The sequence below is a fragment of the Carex rostrata genome, chromosome 10 (assembly GCF_964058835.1).
Source record: "Carex rostrata chromosome 10, lpCarRost1.2, whole genome shotgun sequence".
In the NCBI taxonomy this organism is placed as follows: Eukaryota; Viridiplantae; Streptophyta; class Magnoliopsida; order Poales; family Cyperaceae; genus Carex; species Carex rostrata.
The window spans coordinates 11184043-11196448 of NC_135927.1; the positions used below are offsets into that span (position 1 = coordinate 11184043).

The window sequence follows — 12406 nt, forward strand, 5'->3', positions numbered from 1 at the left end:
AAATTACTTGATTTATAATTCTGGACCACCCAAAAACAAGGACTTTCTACCTATCTAAAAAATAGTAAAAAATTTCTAAAAAATATAAAATTTGGTCTACAAGTGCATTTTGATATGAAGATTATGTTTAATGGTTCAGATCAAATGTTTGAACTTTAAAAATAAAAATATGGATCTAGCGTGGGTCAATTCGTAATATGCATATTACTATGGCTGCACTTAAAGATAACAATCAAACATATGAATAGATGAATAGATGAGGAAAAAAAAGCATAAAAGTGAGAAAATGAAAAAAAAGAATGGCTGGCGGTAACTTACATCAACCTCTGACGAACTTTTTCTAGACCATCCATGCTGAATTCTTCCATCAACAACTTGGAACTGGTTTACACTTCATTACAAAAATAAAAAGTTAAATGGAATGACTCAAAAAAGGAGAGAGATTGCATATGTGTGTTGTCTCTCACGAAATAGCGCTATTATATAGACAAATCACTGAGACGGCAAGGATGACGATAAAGGAAAGTGCAAATTACTTGTACTATTTGACAGCGCATATCACGTACAAAGAAAATCTGGATACATTGAACATTACGGCTATTATTGAATAGTGTATCAAATAATTTTGCTCTGATTGGTTACTTCTTATCTAGCAAATCAATTTTAAAAATTGATGGAGGTTGAAACGGTGGTCACTAAGTAGAAACTAAAAAAGAAAACAAAAAAGCAGATCAAACTCACAGTTCATCGTGCTTACTATCTTATTTATATCATTGGTTACATCTAATAATTGATAGTCATTGAATTGTACAGTGATGATGGATATTTTGCAAATTCCCAGTACACCCTGCAATTGCCTCACCTGTGCCAATAAATTTCTGCACATGTTTCAACACATTTCATTTTACCTTAGATGTAGTTTTTGGAGATTCCAACAAGCGTGACAAGATCACACTGGTAGCATGTTATGCATCAAACCTACATTGTCTACTTGTCTATTCATTTGAATTTACAAGCATGTTATTTCCGGACATGAAGAAAGCACTGCATATCCATTATTCTGATAAAAAAGGAAGAGGAAAAAAAAAATTAGTAGTAAAAAAAATAAGAATGACAATATCAAAAAGTTTCATAAGAGAGTATGTTTCAAACCACAATTTTCATGTACTCTTTATCCACCAAAACATCTTACACTCAGTTAAATCTACAAGGGTTATTTGCATTGACTCTTGAAAAAGAAATTAGCAAAATGAAAATTTGTTAATTACAACACGACTACTTCAAAGCTGTAAAATTAATTTTAGAAGGTTAAAATTTCTCTGCTGCACCAAATACAGGAGAAAAATATTAAAAAGAAAATTTTAACAACCTTACAACATCAATAATTTAACTTGAAGGGATTAAAAATAATAATATTTACACCACAAAGAAGTAACTTCATAAATAAATAATTTCCCTAAAGGCTTGTAAACAAATAACATATACCAAAACATTACAAAATCAATACTCTTCCGTGAAGGGGTCTAACAATAACAACTATCAAATTAGTGTCGAATTCTCTCCTTTATTTAGCCTAACAGAAGATTATCATTATTCTAACAGCAAGAAATGAAGAAACCAACAAAACAAAAGAACTCTGACATGTCACTACATCCCAAAAAAATAACAAACACCCTTTTCTTTTTCATGTCAGTGACAGGCGTCTGGGGCACCTTCAAAATTAAAAGTTAATTAAAAAAAAAAAAATCCTGAACAAACTGAAAGAAATCACTGGGCAGCACTGGCAATGTCTCTGCTTGACCGGTTGTACTTCATGTGACTCTTAACGAGCTGCCCTGCTGCCAATGCTGACATCAGCGATAGCTCACCAGCAAGTACCGCACCAGAAACTATAGTGGCGAGGAGACGAGAATTCGAGCCAGGAGACTCAGGGTTCGGGCCCTTCACACCCAGTAGGTTCAGACATGCTGACTGGGACGCTAGCTGGGTCCCACCACCAACCGTACCCACCTAATGATATAAAAGGAAGCGTGATGCTGTAATCACTATTAGAATTCTTTCTCTGACAGAGTATAGTTTACCTCCTTTTGAAAAACATGTCTTCACATGGAGGTGAGCTAATGACTCGGACCAAATTTTGATGATTAACTCTCACCATTTTTATCAAACAATTATTTCAATTTATTGTTTTTAAAAAGAGCTCCACAAAAACAGAGATATATAAATTAAGGAACCTAACCTCAATGGAAGGCATGGTGACAGAGACGTGCAAATCCTCACCGTCATTGACTGCTTCCATCATGGTAATGCAATGCGAGCTCTCCACATTTTGTGCCGGGTCCTGACCCGTCGCAATAAACACAGCGGAGACTATGTTGCTCGCATGTGCATTGAATCCACCTAGGGCCCCCGCCACAGCAGATCCGGCGAGATTCTTTATAATGTTCAGTTCCACCAGTGCTGGTACAGTGGTTTTGAGCACTCTTCTTATTATTTCACCTTTTATCGTAGCTTCGCAGACCACTGACTTGCCACGTCCTTCAATCCAGTTTACTGCGGCTGGTTTCTTGTCAGAGCAAAAGTTACCTGGTTATCAAATAAGAAAAAATATATATATATTAGAAAACCATTATACCAAAAAGTCCCAAGAATCAATCTAATGATTGTTTAAAGTTATTCAAGATGATTACCACAACAAAATATTTAAAAAGATTTAATTCATCGTATAAAAGTTCAATATAGATGATTTGCATTTCATTTCTTCACCAAAAACATTACACAATATTAAAAAAAAATTCCTTAAAAACCTAAAACTTATTTTTCTGTTTATCAATTTAGAGAGACTGCCTTCCTTAATCTCTAACTAGTACTATACCCCAACGCCCCCCCCCCCCCCCCCCCCCCCACACACACACACACACAAAAAAAAAAAAATCTGCTTCTCCTCTCACCTTAACCCAACAGTTCTGGCCTCAAGTTTAGAGATGAGAATCAGAACCTGAGATGCTGATCACGTCCATGTCCGGGAAGTCCGTCAGGAGAAAATCCAGAACATTCTGAACACCTTTGGAAACCATATTCATACCCATGGCATCCCCGGTGCTGCATGTGAACCTCATGTACAGGTTCCTCCCAGCAAGCGCGCATTTAACTCCTTGCAGCCTTCCAAACCTACTCGATCTGCAAGGTTAATAAAATAATTTTAGACTCCAGCTAGTGTAGTTTCTATCTTCTTTTTCTGTAACTAATTCCATTTCAATATTTCTCGCAAACCTATATGGCGAACCAGATTACCGACAAAGCCCCATTTTGAGAAATTATTATTATTAATTACCTAATTAAAAGCATGTTTTCTACGTTTCTATTGATTGATTACCTTCAAGATTAATTATTTAAGCACTTGTGACAAATGTATATCAAAATTTATCTATAACTGTGAGTAAAATTAACTCTAGTATAGTTACCTATTAAATACCAATGAAATTGTCTCGAAATTTGCTAGATTCTCAACATAGGCCTTCAGTTCAGCAGCTCTCCGAGCAGATGGCAACCTGACGACAGGGGCACGTGACATCCCATCCCTCAGGACCACACTATGAGCTCCACCTGATTCCGCTATTGCTTTGCATCCCCGATTTGTACTAGCAACCAAGCAACCCTCAGTGGTAGCCATTGGCACATGGTACTCGATCCCATCTAAAATCAATGGACCTGCCACACCGACCGGTAACTGGACATATCCAATTGGCATCTCACAGCACTGACCCAGTATCGAGTTATAATCAAAGCCATTAACAGGTAACCCTTCTAAACCACGACCTGTAATCTTTTGCAATGCCTTGTTCCTGATCAGCACAGCCCGGTCACAGTCTCCCAATTTGGATTCGAGCAAGTAAGAAGGGATCCTACCCAATACAACTAGCTCAACGATCTCATCATCGCTCTCAGGTAGCGTCTCAATCACCAATTTGGGGTTTTCAGGTAAAGGGCAAGCCGAGAGTTTTCTATCTGAAGCAAAATCAACTTCTTCTTCGTTGGAGGAGATGATGGACTGGATAAAAGTGATGCCAAAGAAGCTGAACAGATAGATCAGAGACGCCAAGAGGCCAAAAATGGCGAGAATCTCGCTAAAAGCGAGAATGTGAAGAGGCGAGGATGATCGGATCTTCTGGCGCCAACGTCGCATGAGGAAGACAACTGAGAAGATGAAAAGAGCTGAGAAAAGGCGATTGGTGTGACGGATCGGGAGAGGGAGCGCGTCAGATGCGAGAATTCGCGATCGGCTGGGATATGTGGCGGCGGTGGCACCGGAGTGTCTCCGACGAAGCTCCATCCAATGGGTGTGTTATAAAAGGTGGGTTGAGGAGAGAGATTTTGGGTGTCGGTTCGATGGGTTTAAAGTCGGAGACTCGAGCGAAGGCAAAATGACAAGTGTCAGCATATGATCTTATCAAGATTATTATTTGTAGTAATTAACGAAACGAGTCCTATAATACTTCTTAAATGGGTTGGTTCGTGTGTTTTTGTACAGTTTTGTTCACATAACATCCTATTATCGGCCACGTGGTCTATTTCTAACGGAAAATTTTGTGTGATACACACGTGTAACAGTCGACTCATAGGAGTCGAGAGGAAGCAACACGAATTCGCTTCTGAAAGGCCTGAGCAGCTGAGCTTCTCAAAATCTGCTGTGATTCTTCAAGAATCACAGGAGCTGCTATTCTAAATCCATCTCTTCATTTATTTTGAGATTTGTGCATTCCATAAAGTAAAGGGTTGGATTTGAAATAGCAGGGTCCTGTGATTCGTGAAGAATCACAGCATATTTATTTCCGATCCCGGATTGCTTCCCAATGAAATAAACAAGATTTTGCGGTATGGTACTTGATCTTTCTAATATTTGCGCAAGGAATGGTGGGGCCTTGCCGACTTGGAGGCACTTAAATTTATTCAAACTCCATTAATAGCTAGAGCCTAGAATCATATATAATAAGATGATTGGAAATAATTTAACAACAGTTTTACTTAATTAATTTTTTTACAAACATTGGAAATAATTTAACAATTTTAAATCTGATTGGTGAAATACAATTTATAGTCATACACATGAAAAATAATGAAAATTGATGCACGTTATATCATTAATCAAATGACTTCAAATTTATAGCATTATTTCCAGACATCTATTTTTCAAAATATATAAAGAAAACAAAACAGGCATACTTTCCAGACATCTATTTCCCACTTATGTGAGTACAAATATTGATTTTTCAAATTTTAATTTTATAGATGGCACTTAACTAAATTATGTAAAATTATACATGTATATTTTTTAAAATCTTGCAAACTCTTCCGTAATTAATAAGTTTCTAATTAGACAATTATCTTTAACTTAGAAAGAAATATACTTAATTTGCCTTTTGTTTTTGCAATGTACAAAACTAAAATTTAAAACTTCAATCTCAGTATTTTATTAATTAAAAAATGTTGGTTGGGAGTTGGGACTTGAGAGAATCAAGTACGATAATTTTGTAAGTTTCAAGGGGCTAATATTGAAACTTTCATGTTCACGGAATCACTGTAGTGGATAATTTTGATCTCACGCTGCAAGTCGTGTATTAGAATACTGTACATATAAGGTATGATTGTATGAAGTATAAACCACGCACCGTGGCACCTGTCAGAATTCAAGCTGTCATCAATCCAAAACAAGAAAACCCGTGTTTTATTGTTTTTTCCCCATTTTTTCTTGAAATGATATTTCATGATTTAAAACGTTTCAGATAATGATACGCAGCTTCAACTTTACGGAATTCTTTTTAGAAATCATAAATAAATAAATAAATTTTATCACTAACTTGATTATTTTGTTTTTTATAAAAATCATAATCGAGATGTCATTTCGGTCTTAAAAAAAAATGGGGACCGAAATAACATTTCGGTTCTTATGATTTTTGTAAAAAAAAAAAAAAATTTAAGTTTCATAAAAATCTTTTTTCTATTTATGGTTTATAAAAAAAATTCAACTTTACGTATTTTTTATTGAGGTGAATTTAAATATCTTGATATATTTGTTACGTATTCGCTTTTAAATTCTTAATAATAATGAAATATCATAAATTTGTATGTATATATAGGGAAAAAAAATATAGATACATGATAATATTTTTAGTTTTACATTTGAATTATAGATTTTGAATCAGTAAAGTTTTAAAAATAAAAATACAAGGATTTAAATTTCTCCATTTTGTTTATCTTCAATGTAGGAGTGATTAATGAGCGAGCATGAGCGAGTTGGAGTATGCCCATGCTCGGCTCATTAAGTTAATGAGCGAATTTAAGCGTGTTGCTAATGAACTTTTAGCGAGCGAGCCACGAGTTATGAGTTATAAAATTTAACAAATTTTCATAATTCATTTAACCTTTTTTTTTACTCCCTAATCTCCCCATAAACTAAAACAGCATTAATATATTTGGGTTTGATACATTTTGAGATTAAATGTGGCATAATTCATGTAACTCAGTTCTTAATGAGCGAGTCGGGGTATGCTCGTGCTCAGCTCATTAAGTTAACGAGCGAGTTGATATTGAGCGAGTTATTAATGAACTTTTAGCGAACGAGTTATGAGCGAGTCACAAGTTATGAGCAATTTACTCACCCCTAATCTCCACCATGCATCTACTTTATTAAATATTAATAAATTTAAATTTAAAACTCAAATATTAAAATAAAAAAAGTTAGATTTGATCTATACAATTTTCTCTATACACATATAAAATATTACGTAATTTCGACTTTGTTTTGATCAGTAATGAGAACTTGCAAAAAATATATTGATATGGATAATTTTGAATGTTTATTTTTCAACTTATTGATTTATTTAAAATCATAACCGGAAAGTGATTAATTTGTTATGTGTATGCAGAGAAGATAATATTGATCACATTTAATAATTTTATTTTAATATATAAAATTTAAATTTTATACTAGTAAAAAATTTAAAATAAAGACATTAGACACAACAAAAAATAGAGACTTTTGAACCGTCTATAAAAAATAAGTAGAGAGATTTGAAAGTAGAAGTAACAGATTAAAGACATTCGCATTTTTTTAAGAAGCGTGATAACAATTGCTCAAGACTAATTCGCTTACTAATTGAGGCGTGTCATGCGTCGACCACATTAGAAGTCAATGTCAATTTTGTTTAAATTTAATTGTCAATTATTGTACAAATTTGTTAGCACTTAAGTGGAAATATGTCATGCCTCCATTGATGAATGAAGCTAAGACGTGGCGTTCTGGGTGAGAAAATATATTTGCCCTCTTTGAGTAAAAAAAAATGAATTAAGCAAGAATTTTGGATTGATGTTTTCATGCAAAATTTCCAAATTTGGAAATTAGAAATTTTCATTATGAAAAAGTTAAATATATGTCAAATTAAGAAAACTTGTGTATGCTGAAATTTACGAATTTTGCAAATTTAGTAGTTTGAAAATAAAAAATCACGTAATAATAAGAACCATGTCTAGTCTGACATGCATGCTCTTAGGTCATGTTCGGCCATTCACTATTTCTCACGGGAATAGTGTTTCAGCCATTCAAATTAGACTCATTCCCGTTTCTATTTTCGTCCCCGCCTGGCAGCCGAATAGAGCCTTAGGGTGAATGATTGTAAATTAAAAATTCAATATACGCACTAGAGGTGAGTTCCGAAGTGGATGCAGATTTTTTATCAGAATTAACCCATTGGTTCAGTTCGATTCGAACTAAATTAAAATAGATAAACTAAAATTTTATTTGGTTTTCAAAAATCAAACTGAACCGAACTAAAATAGAATAAGAACCGAGTAAGAACTGAACCGAACAAATCAAAGTAAATTTTGGTTTGTTTGGTTGAATCGAAATAGGATATTAATCATAAAACTATATATTTTTTTTGTTAATATAGTTTTTTTTTTTAAAGATGAACTTAAAACTTTTGTTTTATTTGATTTAACTTGTTTTAAACTGAACCAAACAATATATATTAAAAAAAAACTTTATATATATCTTTTGTTATTTAAAAAAAAAAAAATCAACCTCTATCAATGAAGAATTTGTTTAAATCAAACAATGACATGCTTCACTGTAAACATGTATTGCTAAATTTTATTCTTTTATCAAATTCAGTCCTCTCATAATATTTTTCTAGTTTTGCCCCTGAATTATTATTAATTACTTAAAGTGGTAGAGCTAAGTGAGCACCCGATCCCATTGAATTTTCAAAGAAAAATAAGAGAACTCTTAAGAATTATATAAATGTCTTACTTTAGTCCACAGAAATTTTATTATTTGACTCATAAAAGAATAGATGCGAGACCTACTTGTAAAAAAACATATTTTTTAATGTAAAAGTTCAAACTCAATTCTATTTATTCATATTCATAATTTCACTTAAATTCCTTTTTTTATTCGGCTGTAATAGAATCCTCGTTCGAATCTATTTCTCTTTTCCACTCCAGCTCGACCTGTTAGATTTTTACTATTTGGATTCTGCAATATATTTGAAGTGTTCGTTGAAATTGTTAATTTGAGAGCGTATTGAAATTCCATCTCTCTAATGAATGTGTAATGCCAGCAAAGGAAGAAATCTCATCACTTCAAGTCTCCACCCACGTGAAAAAAAAGCTTTGGTACTCATCATGTCTCACATCTTAATTTTCCAAAAAAACTAAATGGACAACTGCCAAATGGAGTTGTATAATACTAGTATCGTGACTGTACGTTGCAACGGAAACATATTATAAGATTGTATATAATATAAAGAGTCTTTTTTGTTTGACATTCATGTAAAACAGAAAAAAAAATATTTAAATGAAAATAAAAGACGAATGAAAAAAACAAAAATCCAAATAATAAATAACAATAAAAGAAACAACAACAAATGAAAGAAAAAACAGATCAAATATAACAGATTTTTTTTTGAAGTGTCATTGCGATTTAATATTTAATTTTCTTCACAAGCAAGGCATGTTATTAAACGATTTAGAGGAAAAATGAAATGTAAAGAAACAAAATTGAAAAAGATATAATTAAATAATTCAAAAAAGGATTTTCTCTACATATATACTCTTGATGAAAATTATTTTAACAATAAAAATTTCTCTACACGAAAGTTTTAGATATTCTTCATTTTCTTCCCAGATCAGAAAGATATGATTGTTTTCATAAGCACAAAATATGTTGTTCATTTATTCACAAAAATACAACAGCCTTAAACAAAATCCGAAAAAATGTGATTGTTTTCATTTTTATTTTTGAAATTATTGAGGAAGGGAGAAATGAAACAGAGAAAATGGAGAAATAATGAAATAATTTAATTGCAAGAATTAAATATAATTGCAAGAAGAAATAAGGAAATGAGTCGCTAATAATTTATTCAATTTTAACGTGATAAATCATGTAACAGTATATGTGGCGAGTATGTTTTTAACTAAATTTAGACTTTTACACATAAAATAAATGTATTTAATCAAAAGAAAGATAGATTATGTGATTGGAGGGTTGATATTCAATTCGACAATTCATCTTTCAATCTCAGCTGTTGACGGATCAGGACAACTACGTGCATAATATAAGAATGAAGATTTCAATCATCAAAATCTAGTAATAATGACAAAATTTCCGGACAAATCTAGTACAAATTTATAGTTTAGATCCGGATTGTCTGATCAGAATCCGAACCAATCTAGTCCATGATCAAATACATGTAGGGGTGCAAACGGATCGAATATGGATCAAATAGTGGTAAAATCATATTTGTATTTTTTTTTAGATACAGATACAGATCAGATATTAAACATATATGAATCAAATATTAACATATACAAATATGCATACATATATAATTTGGATATTGTAACAAAATTAACTTATTGTTTAACAAATTATTTTTCTTATTAGAAAATAAAAACAACTTAATATTAGGATATAATTAGATAAATTAATTTGGTAATTCTTCCCTAGTGACCACTATCTTTAAATACATTGTTTGTACGTTTATTCCCGCATGTCTGATTCAATTCAATATGTATCATGTATGTGAGTGTGTCTCTATTTCATTTCCCCAAAAAAAAACTAATTAATGAGATAAAATAGCAGTCCGGTGAAATCGAAACCGTATTCATATCCGAAAATTTAGAAAATACGGATATGAATAATTATTCGTATTCGTATTCGTATTCGATTCTGAAACTGAAACTACATCTATATTTAAATTTGCATAAATCGTATTCATATATGTATTCGTTTTTTGTATCAGCAACTATTTGTATTTGAATATTCAAATCTGCAAAAATTTAAATATGAATTCAGATTCGGACTGATAATATATGATGCGTTTGCACTCCTAGTTACTGCAATTTTTTATTTCTAGCATTAAAAAAAAACAAATACCCCGGTTTTGGAGTTATTCAAGAAATATCCAAATCGCACAGGTATTCTGCAGCTTCAAAAACTAAAGTCTGCACAGACATTCTGCGATCCTATTTTATTTTTTACTAAAAATTTATTAACAATCCAAACTAAAAAAACAAGGAACCCAGTTATATGTGCCCAGCAAATTGAACTTTTTGGGTTCCAGCTCACGCGAATTACTCAAGCACAGGGAATGCACAAATTCCAAGGCTCAAATGTTTTGGAACCGCAGATCATCTGTGCGGACTCCTGATTGGAGCCGCAGACGCTTGTATGGTCTGAATATTTTCCAAATTCTAATCAAAACGGGGCTGATTTGATATTTATTTTATTTTATGCTATAAATAAAAATTTCGGCCCTAAATACATGGAATCCCTTTAGTATTGTGCCAAAATATATCAGACGTTCCGGATCAAAACTCAAAATTTGAGTTATTGCATTCATACAAGGGCCATATTTTATTTCCTCTTAGCTCTTCGTGCTAGTCAAAAGAGTAGGGGTGAAAACGGTATGGATAATATCTGATTCGTATTCGAAAACTTAGATGTGGATATTCAATATTCAAATGTCCGTGTGGATAAGAATACTGATATGAGTTTATGTTTTAATTATCCGTATTCGAATAGTAAATATATACTATATATTTTAATATGAGGAGGGTTCAAATGTCTCTATTTTTTATGTTTCCATCGTACCTTTATTTTTAAAAATATTAATAAATCAAAATTTAAATCATAAACGTCAAAATAAAACCGTTAGATGTGATCTATGTTATTTTTTCTATGTGCTCCTAGAAAGAAATATCACATTTTGATTTTGTTTTTATGTGAATCAATCATTTGAAAAATCAACATCTAGAAATTATCCACATTAGTATGTTTTTACAAGCTCTTGATGACAACCAAAACAAAGTTGAAATATCATAAATTTTTACACATGCATAGATAAAATGATGTAGATCATATCCAATGGTTTTATTTTGACTTTTAATTTATAAATTTTGAGTTATTAAAGTTTTTAAAAACGGAGACATAAAAAATGAAGGCATTTGAACCCTCCCTTTTGAATATATATTGTGAAAAATTTATATTATTCACCATTATAATAATTAGATAAATATTATGAATTTTAATATTATTTTATATTATTTTAATAAATATCCGATCTGATCCGTATTCATTTGATATATCTGATATCCGTTCTGTATTAGTATCCGAAAAAAAATATAGATATGATTTTATCACGAGAAGGGATCAAGTTACAACAAGTTACAACAAGCATTTTTTACATTTTCAAAGTCCAAATCGTCGATCCAAACTGTTAGATGTGATCTCTACAATAAAATGTTCTTGGAAACCAAATTTTATATTTTTTGGAATTTTTTTACTATTTATTAAGATGGATACAAAAACTAGTCAAATTCATACCATTGAATTTTGTTTCCATCTTAATAAATAGTAAAAAAAATTCAAAAAATGTAAAATTTGATCTCCAAGCACATTTTATTGTAGATATCACATCTAATGATTTGGACTTTGAAGATATCACATTTTATTGTTGTAACTTGATCCCTCCTCTTTTATCACTATCCGTATCCGCTCCGTATTCACCCCTTCAAAAGAGCCGTTACTAATCTTCCGTCCGAATTTTTTATTAATAGAAAATAAATTATTAAAATATCGAGATTCAATACCGTTTGCATTTTTTTTTAAAAACTAAGAAGAACGGGGTAATACAACCCGTCCCTGCGGACGGACCAACTGAACCCGTCCGGTTAACAAACAATTAACCAAACTAACCAACTAAACTAAAACCAAACTAACCGAAAAAAAAAAGCCTGGACGGGGAAGTCCAACCCGTCCCACATAATTCAATAACGACAAAAACGCACCGCGCGAAAAAAGAAAAAAAAAAACAAAAAGAAAAAGAAGCTGGACGGGTTTGTCAAG

The 12406-nt window shown here is 32.0% G+C and overlaps 1 protein-coding gene across 2 annotated transcripts; it reads right to left on the reverse strand.

Annotated features, from left to right (window-relative positions):
* Positions 1 to 1415: 1415 nt before the first annotated feature.
* On the reverse strand, positions 1416 to 4396 carry LOC144560383 (3-hydroxy-3-methylglutaryl-coenzyme A reductase 3-like). Of its 2 annotated transcripts, none has more exons than XM_078309564.1 (4): positions 3465 to 4396; positions 2999 to 3180; positions 2240 to 2586; positions 1416 to 2010 (listed from the first exon to the last, which is right to left on the reverse strand). In XM_078309564.1, the coding sequence occupies exons 1-4, from the start codon at positions 4331 to 4333 to the stop codon at positions 1768 to 1770; spliced, it is 1641 nt and encodes a 546-aa protein (XP_078165690.1). In that variant the 5' UTR covers positions 4334 to 4396; the 3' UTR covers positions 1416 to 1767. The 2 variants fall into 2 exon arrangements, with proteins under 2 accessions (XP_078165690.1, XP_078165691.1); XM_078309565.1 differs by having other exon boundaries at positions 1416 to 2036.
* Between the last annotated feature and the right edge of the window lie 8010 nt (positions 4397 to 12406).

What these genes read in the sequence shown, in the direction of transcription:
- LOC144560383 (XM_078309564.1), bottom strand. Translation starts at nt 4,333, where the DNA reads ATGGAGCTTCGTCGGAGACACTCCGGTGCCACCGCCGCCACATATCCC. An exon ending in ATTTCATTGGTATTTAATAG is followed by an intron (nt 3,181 to 3,464) that starts GTAACTATACTA and finishes TTAACCTTGCAG; the next exon opens with ATCGAGTAGGTTTGGAAGGC. An exon ending in TCACCATGCCTTCCATTGAG is followed by an intron (nt 2,011 to 2,239) that starts GTTAGGTTCCTT and finishes TTATATCATTAG; the next exon opens with GTGGGTACGGTTGGTGGTGG.